An 18604-nucleotide genomic window follows, 5' to 3' on the forward strand; every position below is an offset into this window, starting at 1 on the left:
GCGCTATCAACTGTGCCGCAAAAGCATGCTCGAGCGGCAGAGTCGATTTCCGCGGTTATAAACCCAGGGTCGTTACAATACCATAAAACGGGGAAATGTTTACAATTGTTTTTCCACATTTCATTTTCCCCATAGGGGATTTTAGAAACACTTCAAATAAGGGTTGTGTTTCGTGAAGGTTTACCCTGGCGTGACGTTTTGATAAATGTGTAAATCTCTCTAGGACAAGGTCACTTTTATCAATAACCTAGCATGTATTTACCTCGCAAAAATGAAACGCTAATAAGCTGCTAATGTGGCTGTCATAAAGAACTACAAATGCCATGATGATCTGGACGAGAAGGTAAGAATCTCTGGATTAACTATCTAATGTTAGTTAAATGTAGTAATTCATAAATTGGCTATATTTCTTTTAATAGACAATTCTGTGAACTGTTGTGCAAGTTTTAAATTGACACAATAACTGTTAGTAAAGGTGTCAGCTACAGATGAAGTGCAGGAGCGTGCGTAGATTTGTAGTTTTGCAAGATATCTACTTTGATGCTAATTAGCATTTTCGGATCTGAGTGTAAATAGAGCCGAATATATTGATAAAATTCACCTTGTAGTTTTATGGTATTATGACACCTCCTCTGTGGGGCTCTATATAACTTCAGTGAGAATGGAATTCATTTGAACTGGTGTTTACTTTCAGGGTTTTCCATCTCCAGTGAGTTATACAGTTTACAGAACAGTGTTAATATGTAAAGGGTCACATAAGAGAGGCTTGGCATGTGACATTTTCCTTTATTTTCTGAGTCAAACAACACAAATAATATATTCCCAAATTAATTACTTAATATAAAATATAGGCTGTTAGAAAACTGCAGTTTCTTATCCTATTATTTTCCCAGATATGCATAAAATGGGCCATGGCCATATTACAGACCAATGACTAATAAACGAAGAAATAGCCATGTTGACGTTGAGACATTATGTATGTTCTTTAATTAAAGGTTATGGCAGGTTTGCAAAGTGTTCGTGGCATTGAGCCGGTTTTGTCTGGAAGGGATACAGCTTTTGTCCAAACATTTTCGTAGCAGTTTTAGGAGAACTTACGCAGCAGGTTAGGATAATTGATGTAACAGGTTAGGATAATTAGGTTAAGGTTACGAAAATGTTTAGGGTTAGCTAAAATGCAACAAACAAAAAAATATAGATACTTTTGACGTCAATTTGACAAAAGCAATATCCCTTCTAGACATGACCCATTGAGCTTGCGGATGTTGAAGGAGGAGTCGATTCAGTTCTCATTTCTTTTCCCACACCGCTTTCGAGCACTTGACGCTTCTCTGCTACTCTTCTTCTCAAGTTATAATACCAACACGATTCCACAGCTCAATGCAACTTCTGTTCTTAAAGCGGAATCAATCAACCCTCCACCCAGCTTGTTATTAAGACAATTTGCTAGTTAATGTTTTTCTCAAACCCTTCTGAGTAGGCTACTTTTCGACAGGTGTTTTGGGCAGAGTGCCCGGAAGAAAAAATGTCCAATGGGAAAGATGCACCTGTGGCAGCGAAGTAAGTTTCAACGTCGTGACAGCTTGGCCTACTGCACTGAACTTTTTTTTAAATATATCTTGGTTGTTCGGTTTATATAGTCATTCAACATCAATTTAATTAATGTAAATACGCAACTTTGTTTTATATATTGTCAATACAAGTATTTATTGATCAAGTAACTCGGTTACGTTACTTTATTCAGAAGTTATTTTCCTCTTTACATTGGTGTTGTGTTGACATTGAGATGGACAGGGTCAGGATGGTAGTTTAACAATTTAATATTTTGTGAGGGTTTATTTGAGAAATGTATTTTGGATTTTGGATTGAGTACATCTGATTCATGACTAATCAAATAATTCAACAAAAGACCAGTCAATGCATGAATAGCTGAAGATATTTATTTTAGAATGACTCTCTCCTTTCTAACTTATTCCTGTGAAGTGTAGTTTTAGTTTAGTGCTTGTTTATTTCATGTTTCCACGAATATCACATGTTTTATGTTGAACATATGTTTTATGTTGACGAGCTCTTTGTGGAGGGGGAAATCCACTGTAGTGTTATCTTGAAGTCGTACAAGAAGGCAGGTTTTCTTAGATCATCTTGCAGCTGATTTCTAAGAGTTCTGACTCTAAATAAATGCGTACATTTGAGAATTTCACAGGACTAGCTTGGCCGAAAGGATTTTCTTAAATTTTCTTCATTTTACTGTGCGTCAGAGAGCTTCAGATCCATCCGTGCCAGGTTTTAATGTTATGTGCACAAGTACAAGGAAATGCCTTTCTTGCATGCTCTGAACCCAACAATGCAGTAATGAAGGTAAGCAACGCTATGAGCGGTGTGTGCAGACTGCTGTGAACAGGTGGGTGCTTGTGCATGTGTATTGACACGGTTGCAGGCAACTTACCTTACCTATGGGCCTTAGAGCCCTTCCATTACCTATTTTCTTTCTCTCAGGAAGAGAGACTATACTAAAGCTGATACTTACTGTCATGTAACCATTGTAGTGTGTGTGTGCGCGCAGCTCCTCACAGATGACCCTGCAGGTGTGCCTTGAGGAGTGTATGGAGGCCCTGGACCTCTTCCTCAACAACCACTTCAGCGAGAGCCTGGACAAACTGCGGCCACGGTAACAGTGCCTCTCTCTGGACTAAAGTGGGCTTCAAACTCTCCATTGGCCAATTAGTGTGTAGAGGGTGTATTGAGGTATATTTGTGCAGCCATTTGTCGTTGAGTGGTGTGTAACTTAGTGCAGCATCAGCGCTGTTGAGGTGTGATGTACAGTGGTATTGTGGTGTAGTACAGTGAAGTGTCACACTTCCTGCTACCCATGGCATCAGGCCTCGTCACTTCTCCAGGATATGGAGTGTTTACTGAAGCTGACGCCCAGGGCTCAACGGGCAGAACGGAGGCCCTGGAAAATAAACACCATACTGCTGGAGTGAAATAGGAAAATAATTAGGTGTCTGTTGTTGGCTACTCTGTCTTTCCTCATTACCAATATGTAAAGCCAGTCTATATTGGAATAATTAGGTGTTTATTATTGGCTACTCTGTCTTTCCTCATTACCAATAGGGTAAAGCCAGTTTCTATATTGGAATAATTAGGTGTTTATTATTGGCTACTCTGTCTTTCCTCATTACCAATATGTAAAGCCAGTCTATATTGGAATAATTAGATGTCTGTTATTGGCTACTCTGTCTTTCCTCATTACCAATAGGGTAAAGCCAGTTTCTATATTGGAAGAAAGACACATTTTTTTAGAAAGGAAATTAAAATGTTCGCTGGATGATAAATACTTGCTGTTTTCTGATTGTTGTCAGTGAGTTGTGTATGATGATGATGATGTTGTGTTGAAGGGTGAAGGAGAGCATGTACCATGCTCTGATCTACGCCACTGTGCTGGAGATGCAGGCTATGATGACCTTCCAGCAGGATGACATCATCAATGCAGGCAACACCATGAAGAGTGCCCAGGAGGTCTGCCAGAGGTGAGGATGCTACTATACATGGACACTCATCTGTTTCATGTCCTCTTTAACATATTAGTTCATATTATAGACGAGCAACATCCAGAAAAGGTAAATAGAGGGAAATCCTGGAATATTCTGACAGTTGGTCTGGCATCTAACAGTGAGGCCTAATATACCACTAGAGCTATTAGTCTCCTGTCCATCAGCCATAACCTGCAGGCAAATGAGAGCATTTACATGGCAACCAGGTCTCTTTGCACCCCGGCTATAATTTGCCTGTGTTTGCATGGCCAGAGCAGCTCTATTGATGGCCTACAGCAGTGGTATTCAGCTTTTACGCTAAGAGGTCAGAAGCCTGCTGGTTTTCTGTTTTACCTGATAATTGCCAAGTATAAATCAGTCCCTGATTTTAGATGGGAACAATGAAAACAAGCACTGGAATTGGCTTCGAAGTCCAGAGGTGGTTTTGAGGGGCCTACAGCACAGGTGTCAAACTCATTCCACGAAGAGTAGAGTGGCTGCTGGTTTTTGTTCCTCCCTTGTACTTGATTGATGAATTTAGGTCACTAATTAGTAAGGAACTCCCCACACCTGGTTGTCTAGGGCTTAATTGAAAGCAAAAACCTACAGACACTAGGCCCTTCGTGGAATGAATGACACCCCTGGCCTACAGCAAGCAAGGAACACTTGAGATTGCTGGAGGTGGCCGAAAGGCTGTCATGTGTTATTATAATGTTCCACATTAATGCCCATGTGATTAACATGAGAAACATGCATTGCTCAATGAGATGTAATCTTTTTTTAGTCTTACACTCAGTTGGTCTCATTTATTCTTAGGTTTCGACGAAAGTCCCCTAGTAATATCAGTAAATCACCTGGAGAGCGTCTAACTGAAGGTAAGAGCGCTTTTATAATTGGGCATCTCAGCCTATTATGGCAGATTTCAAATAGCCACTGACCGGGTGTGTGTGGGTTTGCAGAGCAGCTCCAAGCTCTCCATGCTGATGCGTGTTATGCCGAATGCTTGCTCCAAAGGGCTGCTCTCACCTTCCTACAGGTAAGATGGGTCCTCCTGTCCTCAACTCTAAATCTTACTGACCCTGGTTAATGACACCGCTGATGTTTCGTTTAGCATTAATGCACAGGTAACTGCCAAAATAAAGGAAACGCTTGAGTAAATGAGGGATACAAAGTATATTGAAAGCGGGTGCTTCCACACAGGTGTGGTTTTCTGAGTCAATTAAGCAATTAACATCCCATCATGCTTAGGATAATGTATAAAAAGGCCTAGTTGCCCATTAGAAGAAGAGATCAGTTACTTTGAAAGAGGGGTCTCAAGGGAGTATAAGGGCTTTAAAGTGGGTGCATGTGTATGTCTGTCTCTCGGTCATCAGATCTCAACCCAATGTAACACTTTTTGGAGATTCTGGAGCGGCGCTTGAGACAGCGTTTTCCATCAACAAAACACCAAATTATGTGATTTCTCGTGGAAGAATGGTGTTTCATCCCTCCAATAGAGTTCCAGACACTTGTAGAATCTATGCCAACGCTCATTAAAGCTGTTCTGGTGGCCCTATTAAGACACTTTATGCTGGTGTTTCCTTTATTTTGACCGTTACCTGTATGTATGATAACTGTATCCAACTGATTAGACATCGGTCGATGGAACACATTGTAGTTTGCCTTCCTGCTTCTTGGTGTTTTGAGTCTGTGTGCATAGTTTTTAAAGAGTGATCGATCAGGTTTCCCTTGTCCTCTCATTCATTTGTGAATACAGTACATTACTGTCTCACCAGTTGACACCTTTTGTTAAAATGTTTTATTTTCCCTCTTAAGGATGAGAACATGGTGAGTTTTATCAAAGGAGGAATCAAAGTACGCAACAGTTACCTGATTTACAAGTAAGTTTGCAGGAGAAAGGGCAGAAATGGTTCTCACATTAAACAGGCTCACAGTGTGATTGTCAATCAACAGGTGGAGTCAATAGTTCTGTTTACCAAATGATGCACTGCTATTACAATAAGTCTCTGCTCAGTTGTTACCAGAGAAAATTGCCATTATTGTTGTAAGTGTGTCGTTAGTCATTTAGATGTGTTTTTATTGTGTACTCAGGCATTATTTCAGCCTATAATATCATTATGTATAATCATGTTAGACTATGAATGACAATTGCCTTTTTATGACACAGGGAGCTGCACACCTTCATACAGTCAAACAGCTCTCTCCAAGGACCCAACCACATTCACTTAGAGGGAGGGGTGTCATTTGGGATCGGCGCATTCAACTTGGTTTGTCCCACAAGCATCCCCGTATTCCATTTAATGGTCCATTTGTTAGATCATTGCGTGTTTTAGCACACATGTCAGTCAGACATTATGCCGTATCACAGGATTCTGTACTGTCTTCCACAGACTCTTTCCATGTTTCCACCTCGGTTACTCAAAGTTTTAGAGTTTGCTGGCTTCTCTGGAGACAAGGTATAGTTGCTCATTCTAACTTGTCTAGAAAGTGATTGGTTTACAGCAGGGCTGCCCAGAGCTAGCCTGCTGTAGTTAATTAACATGATTCACCTTAACAAGCAGGTCATTGTTATAGTCCGGTTTGCTTCAGTCTCCCCCCTCTCACAATATATTGTATGTTTTTGTGTGCAGGAGTATGGTCTGTCCCAGCTGAATGATGGTGCCACTACAAACAACCTGCGCTCAATGCTGTGTGCCTTGCTGTTGCTCTGTTACTACACCTTCCTCACCTTCATACTCGGTACTCTACTCTTCACAACCAGGAAGTGAATGGAGATCACAAATTACTTGGCTGTTTGGAAATGACAGAGCGAGAGATAAAGAGAGGGTAGACTGTGTTTGTGAGTTTCTGGTTTTGTCCATACACAGCATCTTATTGAGTTCTTTATCACTCTGCAGGGACCGGTGAGGGGGACGTGGCTGATGCTGAGAAGCTGCTGAAGCCTTTCCGGCTCCGCTACCCACAGGTGAGTGACACTCCTCCTCCCCAGGCTCTCACCCAGCCCAAAGCAAACTCAACTCTGTATGGAACACAATGTGTACCGATACCAGCAGACTTCTGGGCAAACACAATCTAAAGTAATAGGTTTACAATGTGGGCGTAATGTGGGTAAGTAATGCACTGACCATGCGATAGGCCATTTTGTCAGAGGAGGTGCTTATGCTTGAGCTACCATTGTTTAAGTATGTCATTTTACAAGTGCTAGCCACCGACAAATTATTATATGGTGTTATCAGAGAATATTTACATTTCTCTCCACTTCCCTTCAGGGGGCCATATTTCTCTTTTTTGCAGGCAGGGCTGAGGCAATCAAGGGGAACATTGATGAGGTGAGCCTCTAACTACATGTCTATGTTATGCTATTCTTGTTATCTGTCTGTTTTTCCAGTCATATTTAGCAGTGGTGTTTGTATTGATAGGCCTAGAATGAGATCAGTGTGTGCCTGTGGTTTGCTGGTGGGGGTTACTGTAATGATATGTCACCAGGCGGTGGTGCTGTTTGAGGATGGCTGCAAAGCTCAGCAGCAGTGGAAGCAGTTCCACCACATGTGCTACTGGGAGCTGATGTGGTGCTTCACCTACAAGTGCGTGTGGAGGATGGCCTACTTCTACGCTGACCTACTGAGCAATGAGAGCCGCTGGTCCAAGGCAAGAGAGTGTGTTGAGTATGGCCTAGGACCCAATTTAAGATGACACAAAACCACTTGAGCAGACACTCTTAATTGAACCCAGTCAATGGTTTTGACCTGCCCACTAACTGTATGGCTTTTAAAGCCCATGCAGTATTTTTATCCCCACAACAGACTTGACATTATTAAACTCTACTTACTGTATGGCTGGGTCCTGACTGAATAAGGCTCATATTTCCTTCAGGCCATGTATGTGTACATGAAGGCTGCTTACCTGAGCATGCTTGCTCCGGGGGAGGCTAGGCCTTTTGGGGAAGATGAGGTGGAGCTCTTCAGGTAAACACATGTTCATCACAACAAAAACATATAACTTGAAATTCCCCAGTCCCATTTCATTGTGACCACCCCTCTTTCCTGGCCCCTTCTCTTTTTCTGTCTTTGCCCGCTCTCTTAGACAGGTGTCCACCTTCAAGCAAAAGATAGCAGGGAAGTCTCCACCCACAGAGAAGTTTGCCATTCGCAAGGCTAGACGTTACAAAGCTAGCTGCCCAGTGAGGCTCCCAGTACCTGTGCTGGTGAGACCCCACAAACACACATGCGCACAGCTGCATAAAGACATGCACAAATCTGTTGCTAAAATGGTGAGGGTCACTTGTATTTGTGTGGTTCTGACAGTATTCTCTCTTGCTACACTGTGCTGTAGGAGATGATGTACATGTGGAACGGCTTTTCCATGATCAGCAAGCGGCCAGAGCTGACCGAGGGCATGCTGCAGACACTGGTGGAGGCAGAGCGCACCCTGCTGGAATCTCCTGGTACTGCAACATGTCGGGGCTAACCAGTTTCAGGCAGTCACTGAACTGGGCCAAACCAGCCTGCTTGCCTCAGCGGGTCATGAAGCAATAACCACGCTTATAATATCACCAAAAGTGACTGGATAAAGACTGATTCTACACACATTCTGCTTGAGCCTGTGTTGAATAATTTTGAATGCATGGTTTTATAATCTGTGTTTTGTTTTGGAAGCGAATGATTATTCAGTGGATGACCGCTGTGTGATCCACCTACTGAAGGGGCTGTGTCTAAAGAACCAGGGACACATTCAGGCTGCAGAGGAATGCTTCAACAAGGTGTACAACAGGTGACGTTGGGAGTCTTTTAGTCAGTGTATCTTTCATTCATACACACCTGGAATCTGTGTGTTATATAACAAAATGGTAAATACATGCTGATGCATACATATCATGTTTGCTGAGAGGTTATAAAATTAGTTTATTGGTTTATTCGGATCCCCATTAGCCGTTGCTGAAACAGCAGCTTTTCTTCCTTAGGTCTAGAGTGAAACTTTTTTTAACAAGCTCATCCATGCCAAAGGGAAATATTTTCATGGTATTTAATCAAACAATGTGTTCTTTGTTTTGATTAAACCACACCAATGTTTAGCGACGCAGTGTTATGGAGGGTAGGACCTCAGCAGTGAAATGCACTCTGAATAATGTCTAGAGATGTTTTTTTAGAATAGTCAGTGATATTTGAACATGCTCTTTGTAAACGACCAAGAGGTTGTTAATATGGCCGTCTGTTCTCTAACCTCCAGTGAGAAGAAGATCAAGTTTGACCATTACCTGGTGCCCAACGCTCTGCTGGAGCTCAGTGTGGTCTACATAGACACGGGCCGCAAGGAGGAGGCCATCAAACTACTTGTGAAAGCAAAGTGAGTCATCTCTTACTGGTTGTTCCAGTACAGCCTGCAAGATGTAGCAGGCTTAAATTCCAGCTTGACATGAAAACACCTTATTAAACTAATGAAGATTCTGTTGATTGGTTAGTTGAAAAGAATGGCACCGGAGGAGATGGCTGCTGTTTTACGGGCTCCTAACCAATTATTTTGTAACTTATTTTGACCTGAAAAGAGCTTCTGGATATCAGAACAGCGATTACTCACCTCGAACTGGACAAAGATTTTTTTCTTTAACGAGTATTCCAGGTACCCAACCAGGCCCAAATCCCTGTCATTCACGTGAAGAGAAGATGCAGATACAGGGGATGGCTCTACCATCCGTCCTATTGGCCAACGTGCAATCATTGGAGAATAAACTGGATAAACTCCGTTCAAGACTATCCTACCAAAGGGCCATAAAAAAAAACGAATATCTTGTGTTTCAGTCGTGGCTGAACGACAACATGGATAATATACAGTTGGCTGGTTTTTCCGTGCACCGGCAAGACGGAACAGCTGCCTCCGGTAAGACGAGGGGTGCCAGTCTGTGTCCATTTGTCAATAACCACTATTGCACGAAATCAAATAAAGGAAGTCTCTATAAAATGCTCGCCTGAGGTAGAGTATCATGATAAGCAGTAGACCACACTATTTACCAAGAGTTTATCTGTATTTTTCGTAGCTGTCTACCACCACAAACCGATGCTGGTACTACGATCTCACTCAACGAGCTGTATACCGCCATAAGCAAACAAGAAAATGCTCATCAAGAGGTGGCGCTCCTAGTGGCCGGGGACTTTAATGTAGGGAAACTTAAATCCGCTTTACCTAATATTTCTACCAGCATGTTACATGTGCCACGAGAAAAAAAATAATTCTAGGCCATCTTTACTGCACACACAGATGTGTACAAAGCTCTCCCTTGGCCTCAATTTGGCAAATCTGACCATAAATCTATCCTCCTGATTACAAGCAAAAACTAAAGCAGGAAGTACCAGTGACTCGCTCAATACGGAAGTGGTCAGATGCTTCAGATGCTAAGCTATAGGACTGGAATATGTTCTGGGATTCTTTCGATGGCATGGAGTACATCACATCAGTCATTGGCTTCATCAATAAGGGCATCGATGAAGTCGTCTCCACAGTGACTGTACGTACATACCGCAACCAGAAGCCATGGATTGCAGGCAACATCCGCACTGAACTAAAGGGTAGAGCTGCCGCTTTCAAGGAGCGTGACTCTAACGCGGACACTTATAATAAATCCCGCTAGCTTTGAAAGGCTGGTCATGGCTCGCATCAACACTATCATCCCAGAAACCCTAGACTGACTCCAATTTGCATGCCGTCCCAACAGATCCACAGATGACACAATCTCTATTGCACTCAACACTGCCCTTTCCCACCTAGACAAAAGGAACGCCTACTTGAGAATGCTGTTAATTGACTACAGCTCAGTGTTCAACACCATAGTGCCCTCAAAGCTCATCACTAAGCTAAGGACCCTGGGACTAAACACTTCCCTCTGCAACTGGATCCTGGACTTCCTGACAGCCCTCCCTAAGGTCGTAAGGGTAGTTAATAACACATCTGCCATGCTGATCCTCAACACGGTGGCCCCTCAGGGGTGTGTGCTCAGTCCCCTCCTATACTCCCTGTTCACCCACGACTGCGTGGCCAAGCACGACTCCAACGCCATTAAGTTTCCACACAACGGTGGTAGGCCTGATCACCCACAATGAGACAGCCTATAGGAAGGAGGTCAGAGACCTGGAGGTGTGGTGCCAGGAACACCTCAACGTGATCAAGACAAAGGAGATGATCGTGGACTACAAGAAAAGGGCCGAGCACACACCCATTCTCATTGACGGGGCTGTAGTGGAGGAGGTTGTGCATCAAGTGCCTTGGTGTCCACTTCCAACAAACTATCATGGTCCAAACACACCAAGACAGTTGTGACGAGGGCACGACAATGCCTATTTCCTCTCAGGAGACTGAAAAGATTTGGCATGTGTCCTCAGATCGTCAAAGTTCTACAGCTGCACCATCGAGAGCATCTTGACTGGTTGCAACACCGCCTGGTATGGCAACTGCCCTGCTTCCGACCGCAAGGCACTAGACTAGAGAGTAGTGCGTACGAGTAGTGCGTACATCACTGGGGCCAACTTCCTGCCATCCAGGACCTCTATACTAGGCGGTGTCAGAGGAAGGCCCTAAAAATGGCCAAATACTCCAGCCACCCTAGTCATAAACTGTTCCCTCTGCTACTGCACGGCAAGTGGTACTGGAGCGCCAAGTCTAGGTCCAAAAGTGTTCTGGACAGCTTCTACCCCCAAGCCATAAGACTGCTGAACAGCTAATAAAATGGCTACCCAGACTATTTGCATGGACTATTTGCTACTCACTGTTATCTATGCATAGTCACTTTACCCCTACCTACAGTTGATTCGGAGGTTTACATACACATTTGCCAAATACATTTAAACTCAGTTTTTCACAATTCCTGACATGTAATCCTAGTAAAAATTCCCTGTTTTAGATCAGTTAGATCACCACTTTATTTTAAGAATGTGAAATGTCAGAATAATAGTAGAGTGATTTTATTTAAGCTTTTATTTCTTCACATTCCCAGTGGGTCAGAAGTTTACATACACTCAATTAGTATTTGGTGCATTGCCTTAAACAATTTAAACTTGGGTCAAATGTTTCGGGTAGTCTTCCACAAGCTTTCCACAATAAGTTTGGGTGGATTTTGGCCCATTCCTCCTGACAGAGCTGGTGTAACTTAGTCAGGTTTGTAGGCCTCCTTGCTTGCACACGCTTTTTCAGTTCCGCCCACAAATTTTCTATAGGATTGAGGTCAGGGCTTTGTGATTGTCACTCCAATAACTTGACGTTATTGTCCTTAAGCCATTTTGCCACAACTTTAAGTGTGCTTGGGGTCATTGTCCATTTGGAAGACCCATTTGCGACCAAGCTTTAACTTCCTGACTGATGTCTTGATGTTGCTTTAATATATCTACATAATTTTCCCTGCCTCATGATGCCATCTATTTTGTGAAGTGCACCAGTTCCTCCTGCAGCAAAGCACCCCCACAACATGATGCTGCCACCCCTGTGCTTCACACTTAGGAGGAAAAATGGGGAGGCTTGCAAGTCGAAGACCACCATCCCAACATAACGATGGTCATTATGGCCAAACAGTTCTATTTTTGTTTTGTCAGACCAGAGGACATTTCTCCAAAAAGTACGATCTTTGTCCCCATGTGCAGTTGCAAACCGTAGTCTGGCTTTTTAATGCCGGTTTTGGAGCAGTGGCTTCTTCCTTGCTGAGTGGCCTTTCAGGTATGTTGATATAGGACTTGTTTTACTGTGGATATAGATACTTTTGTACCTGTTTCCTCCAGCATCTTCACAAGATCCTTTGCTGTTCTGGGATTGATTTGCACTTTTCGCACCAAAGTATGTTCATCTCTAGGAGACAGAACGTGTCTCCTTCCTGAGCGGTATGATGGCTGCGTGGTCCCATGGTGTTTATACTTGCGTACTATTGTTTGTACAGATGAACATGGTACCTTCAGGCATTTGGAAATTGCTCCCAAGGGTGAACCAGACTTGGAGGTCTACCATTTTTTTCTGAGGTCTTGGCTGATTTCTTTTGATTTTCTCATGATGTCAAGCAAAGAGGCACAGAGTTTGAAGGTAGGTCTTGAAATGAATCCACAGGTACACCTCAAATGGTGTCAATTAGCCTATCAAAAGCGTCTAAATCCATGACATAACTTCTGGAGTTTTCCAAGCTGTTTAAAGGCACAGTCAACTTAGTGTATGTAAACTTCTGACCCACTGGAATTGTGATAGTGAAATAATCTGTAAACAATTGTTGGAAAAATTACTTGTCATGCACAAAGTCGATGTCCTAACCGACTTGCCAAAACTATAGTTTGTTAACAAGAGATTTGTGGAGTGGTTGAAACACTTAGGTTGGAGTCATTTAAAACTAGTTTATGTAAACTTTCAACTGTACATATTACCTTAACTAACTTGTACCCCCGCACATTGACCCCGCACATAGCCTGGTTATTTTATTGTTGCTCTTTTTTATTTTCATTTATTTATTAAATATTTTCTTAACCAACAACGAAGTTAACAAATAGACTTAAGTGCTTGTAAGTTAGCATTTCATGGTAAGGTACAACACTTGTTGTATTCGGCGCATGTGACAAATAAAATTGTACTTGAATTGTTTGTATTGAGGCTAGACTGGAACAAAATTCTGTTCTACAGGACCAGGATTTGTGACTGCTGCAAGATGGTTAGCTCCAAAAATAATGGGACAGACTTTCTGTTTTGGCTCTGTAATCCAGCACTTTGGATTTTACATTATACAATGACTATGAGGATTTGAAATTATACAGGTTAAAGTGCTGGAGTACTGAGCCAAAACATGTCACTGTCCCAATGCTTTTGGAGCTTTGAGTGTACACACACACACACAAATGTTACTGTCTTATTCATTCATTTATTTCATCCCTAAAGCCAAAACCTCATTTGGACGCCTTTCCTTCCAGTTCTCTGCTGCCTGCGACTGGAACGAATTGCAAAAATCTCTGAAGTTGGATACTTTTATCTCCCTCAATAACTTTAAAAATCTGCTATCCGAGCAGCTAACCGATCGCTGCAGCTGTACATAGTCCATCTGTAAACTACCCACCCAATTTACCTACCTCACCCCCATACTGCTTTTATTTATTTAATTTTCTGCTCTTTTGCACACCAGTATCTCTTCTTGCACATGATCATCTGATGATTTATCACTCCAGTGTTAATCTGCTAAATTGTAATTATTCGATTTATTGCCTACCTCATGCCTTTTGCACACATTGTATATAGATTCTCTTTTTCCTACCATGTTATTGACTTGTTTATTGTTTACTCCATGTGTAACTCTGTGTTGTTGTCTGTTCACACTGCTATGCTTTATCTTGGCCAGGTCGCAGTTGCAAATGAGAACTTGTTCTCAACTAGCCTACCTGGTTAAATAAAGGTGAAATTAAAATTAAAATAAAAATTCCTATCTACTTTGTTCTGTTCCCTCAGAACTAACTACAAGGAGTACTCCATGGAATCACGCACCCAGTTCAGGATCCATGCTGCTCTCTCCAAACTCAAGGCTGACACTAGTGACCAAGATGAAATCACACCACTGTAGTATAACAGGTGTCATTGTGCTGAGCAAGCACTGGACTTGCTTCCCCTGCCATTTGTAGATGTTCCAGGAAGACTTGCTCTCTTTTTTTTTTATCCTCAGACACTTTGATCACTGCCTCAATGTTACTTGATTTGTGGTGAAAGTCTCCTTCCTTCATGGATGGTGGTCTCTCCCTGATTAAAACACTTGAGTTTTGAATGGGAGTTGGTAGAAGTTGCCTCTACCTGCTGGTTCTAGATCAGAGGCATTTTATCCACCTACTGGGTGATGAACACCCATGGTTAGGTTCAGATTTTATCTTTTGTGTTTGAATGTGTGGTACTTACATCACTGCACTGGTTACCCATAACAGTAGATGGGAGGCAGTTGATCAAAACAATTTGAATACAGTATATCCACTTTTTTGTGGGGAAAAACATGTTGAAATGAACTTAACATTGTAAGTAATGTTTGGATATGAGGTATAGTTTTGCTTTTAATTTCTCCAAAAGTGATTGAGTATTACTGTAAGCATTTTGACAAAAGCACCCCTTTGGTGATAACTGAATAAGACAGATATATGATTACATAACGTATGACATTGCTTTGATCCCAGAGTTATTTTAACAAATGTATTAACATTTATGTAGAAGGACCTTAATAATCAATAGGTCATGCTACATTTGTTTTATGTATGTTGACCCTGCTGCAATGTACAGAGGAAAGTAGTCAGTTGAAATAAGTTTAACCTCTGATAGTGTAAGCATTATTTGAAGTAATGAATGTCAATCAAGACCTTGTACAAAGAAAGGTGTGGTTAAACAATTTTAAAAACATGATTAAATATGTCAATTTGCTAGAAGCCCTCATTGTTTTATATTTTACTGGAGCGTATTTCAAAGTAGAGTGTAACCCATCCTTGTCCAGATTGCACTATAAATAACAAACTGATTAAGAGGTGACTTTACAGATAAAGATGTATGACCGGTACCTACACGGAGTGTACAAAACATTATGAACACCTGCTCTTTGCATGACAGACTAACTGCACGATGAATGGGAGTAGACGGGTTGAAGGATTTTTAAGCCTTGAGACAATTGAGACGTGGTTTGTGTATGTACCATTCAGGGTGAATGGACAAGACAAAATATTTAGTGTCTTTGAACAGGGTATGGTACTGGGTGCCACGCACACTGGTTTGTCAAGAACTGCAACGCTGCTGGATTTGTAACACTGCAACGCTGCTGAACTACAACGCTGCTGAATTTGCCTCCAACGTCGCTTTAGAGAATTTGGCAGTACGTCCAACCGGTCTCAAAATCATAAACCACATCTGTGAACTGCCCGAAACTGTATCCTCTTTGAGAACTCTAAGGAGTGGCACCATGCAGTTTCACTGCAACAACTTGCAAAGAACCCTGGCCTCTGCTCAGAACCCCACAGAGTATAGCTTTTTGCAGCAGTTACCAAGGTACAACCCCTCCCCCTCCTTGCTCAGGGCATTCTACCTCCAGGGTTAGTGGATGTGGACCAACCATGCAGCATACTTCTACAACTGGTACACACAGAACAATGTGTGTACCAGTTGTAGAACCCTCAAGATCAAGACTCAATTTCTGGTGTATACTATATACAGCCTGCCGATTTCATATGGTTCTGGATGGTGGTTTGCTAACCCCATGCCTAGCCTCATCCCTCTGTAACCATAACCTAACTTTAACCAATTTCAATCCCCGTGTCTTTGGATCTGACTGTTTTATGTTAATCATATCTCATACACTGAACAAAAATATAAATGCATCATGTAAAGTGTTGGTCCCATGTTTCATGAGCCAAAATCAAAGATACACCTTTTCCATATGCACAAAAAGCTTATTTTTGTGCATTTTGTTTTTACATACCTGTTAGTGAGCCTTTCCCCTTTGCCAAGATAATCCATCCATCTGACAGGTGTGGCATATCAAGAAGCTGATTAAACAGCATGATCAATACACAGGTGCACCTTGTGCTGGGGACAATAAAAGGCCACTCTAAAATGTGCTGTTTTGTCACACAATGCAATGCCACTATGTCTCAAGTTTTGAGGGAGAGTGCAATTGGCATGCTGACTGCAGGAACATCCACCAGAGCTGTTGTCAGATAATTGAATGTTAATTTCTCTACCATAAGCTGCCTCCAACGTCGCTTTAGAGAATTTGGCAGTACGTCCAACCGGTCTCACAATCATAGACCACATCTGTGAACTGCCCGAAACTGTATCCTCTTTGAGAACTCTAAGGAGTGGCACCATGCAGTTTCACTGCAACAACTTGTAAGGAACCCTGGCCTCTGCTCAGAACCCCACAGAGTATAGCTTTTTGCAGCAGTTAAGGCACAACCCCTCCCCCTCCTTGCTCAGGGCATTCTACCTCCAGGGTTAGTGGATGTGGACCAACCATGCAGCATACTTCTACAACTGGTACACACAGAACAATGTGGCCCACCACCCCTGTATCTAGACGATCCAGATGACGGCTGGTCAAATGCGACATACAGCTTTCTCTAATCTGTGTGAGGACAGACTGTTAGTCAAGATTATGATTCTTTGTTTTTCCTGCTGTGTCTCTGGATAAGAAAAGTCTGCCAAACAGCTAAATGTGGTGTGATGTGATGTGGATTTTGCCGGTTTTTAATATTGTGTAATTGTTTTCCAATAATAAACATGTTTATATCACATGAAAAATCATTCTTCCTATACTAGCTACTAGTCTATAGCTCAGTAAAAAAAGACTAGAGTGTCAGTAAAGTATGAGACATTAGACGTAGTGCATTTTATTTATTACAGCAGCCAAACTCAAAACGCACAGTTGACAACGACAATACATTTACAAAGTTGACTAAATAGTCATATTTACAAAGTCAGTGCCTTATGACGAGGAAGCAGCCGAGGAAGCAGCAGGAGGGACGTGGCTCTGTTCTTCTTTTAGTCTACGTTTCATCAGCTTCCTTTTCTTCTTCTCCTCCTTTTCGATTTCACTGACCATCTCCAGGAACTTGGGGCTTCGGGGGTCCATAGCGTAGCCAAAGCGTTCTCTGGCCTCAGCTAGCAGCCTTTCACGACGGGCCTTCTCATCTTTCAACTTCTGTTTCGCCTCCCGTTTTTCCTTCCTCCAGTCAGCCACCATCTTAGGCATCTTGGCCATATTGGCGGCAACCAGTTTCTCTCTGCAAAAGAAGATAGGAGGGGGTGTTAGCCAAGTATCATGTCATCATAAAAGCTACTATAAAAAGGTATGGTTAGACAGAGTTTTATCCACCTGTCAAGGAAATACTGTACTTCCACAACACTATCAAAGAACAATATGAATTGGAACCAAAGCCTCTCAGACTGTTGAGCATATTTATTTATTTTATACATACATACATATATACATACAAGAGGCCTCTCATTGAGAGATATCATGCCCATGTAACTAATTGCCTTGAGTCATAGGCAAATGTCATGCAGTAACTACCATTCTCAATTTCTCTCAATGTTATCTAGTATGGCACATTGCGTAGAAACAAACATGTAACTTGACAGGTCCTAAAAAGATAGCTAGTATTAGCTTGATTAGCATGGATGTTTACCTCGCGAGACGTTTCGCATTGGCTTCCTTCGTTTTTGCCTCGACGTTCTTCAGCATCACCTGGAGCGGAGGGTTCCATTCCCTCTCCTCTGCTATCATCTCCTCGAGCTGGGCATGGCTGGGCCACAACTTTGCAGGGTCGATTCCCGACGAAGAGCCATACCGGCCGAATAGCTTGCGGTCATACTTCGCTGTCTTCTGCCATTCCGGAGTTTTCTCGCTTTCCCTATCTGGTATGTATGGATCTTTCAAATTTAATTTCAGTGGTTTAGGGTTATAATTTGCTATCTGATGTAGAAGCCCGCAGTGTGAGCTGGCAGGATTATATGATTTTAAGGGTGAAACCCCTCGAATAGCCCAGCTAAATATTGCTGTCCTCCTGCACAACATGGAGGTCGCCATTTTTTTGTGGCAAATTTCGGAGGACCCTTGTTGCGTCAGATTTGATTGCTCATAGCTGACTACAACATCGCCTGTCCGTTATTCTTGTCATCATCATAAGCAAGAGGATCATAGAGGTATCGAAGGTGCTGTGACAAAAGACAGTCTTGCCAATTCTGATTTGAAACTCTTAGGCTATAGGCCTAGTCAGTGTTATAATTAAAACAAATATTATTGTGTTGCCAAATTATTATCCATAGCATATAATTTAAGTTTAGGTCAAAATTGCCTTCATTTTGAAAAGTAGTACCGTATGCTACAGAATGTGGGCTGTATCCAATCAGTCTTATCAGTGGAAGTCATGCTGGAAAAGGTAACACTATTTTAAGAGTGCATGTGTATATGAAATAGGGCTATGCTCAATAACTGACTTATTTGTTGTGATGATCATATCAACATCTCTCATGAGTCCACCATCATATGCTCTTGCAAGCCACTTTTAGTTTGAAAACTATTTTTTCAATGGGTTTGAGTTTAAAAT

The 18604-nt window shown here is 42.1% G+C and overlaps 2 protein-coding genes across 2 annotated transcripts; one reads left to right on the forward strand and one right to left on the reverse strand.

Moving 5' to 3' along the window:
- Positions 1-1249: 1249 nt before the first annotated feature.
- Positions 1250-14935, forward strand: LOC129826598 (tetratricopeptide repeat protein 39A-like). The gene is made up of 18 exons (XM_055887506.1): positions 1250-1560; positions 2564-2668; positions 3399-3530; positions 4350-4408; positions 4493-4569; positions 5349-5413; positions 5701-5800; positions 5924-5989; positions 6164-6272; positions 6431-6498; positions 6803-6862; positions 7020-7181; positions 7407-7498; positions 7617-7737; positions 7866-7977; positions 8189-8303; positions 8760-8876; positions 13983-14935. Exons 1-18 carry the CDS (start codon positions 1526-1528, stop codon positions 14092-14094), a joined length of 1707 nt encoding a protein of 568 aa, XP_055743481.1. The 5' UTR covers positions 1250-1525; the 3' UTR covers positions 14095-14935.
- A 1939-nt stretch (positions 14936-16874) lies between these two features.
- LOC129826607 (growth arrest and DNA damage-inducible proteins-interacting protein 1-like) lies at positions 16875-18113 on the reverse strand. Its single transcript, XM_055887518.1, has 2 exons — positions 17684-18113; positions 16875-17278 (listed from the first exon to the last, which is right to left on the reverse strand). Exons 1-2 carry the CDS (start codon positions 18082-18084, stop codon positions 16981-16983), a joined length of 699 nt encoding a protein of 232 aa, XP_055743493.1. The 5' UTR covers positions 18085-18113; the 3' UTR covers positions 16875-16980.
- Positions 18114-18604: the final 491 nt, after the last annotated feature.

This window comes from Salvelinus fontinalis, chromosome 2 (assembly GCF_029448725.1).
Source record: "Salvelinus fontinalis isolate EN_2023a chromosome 2, ASM2944872v1, whole genome shotgun sequence".
In the NCBI taxonomy this organism is placed as follows: domain Eukaryota; kingdom Metazoa; phylum Chordata; class Actinopteri; order Salmoniformes; family Salmonidae; genus Salvelinus; species Salvelinus fontinalis.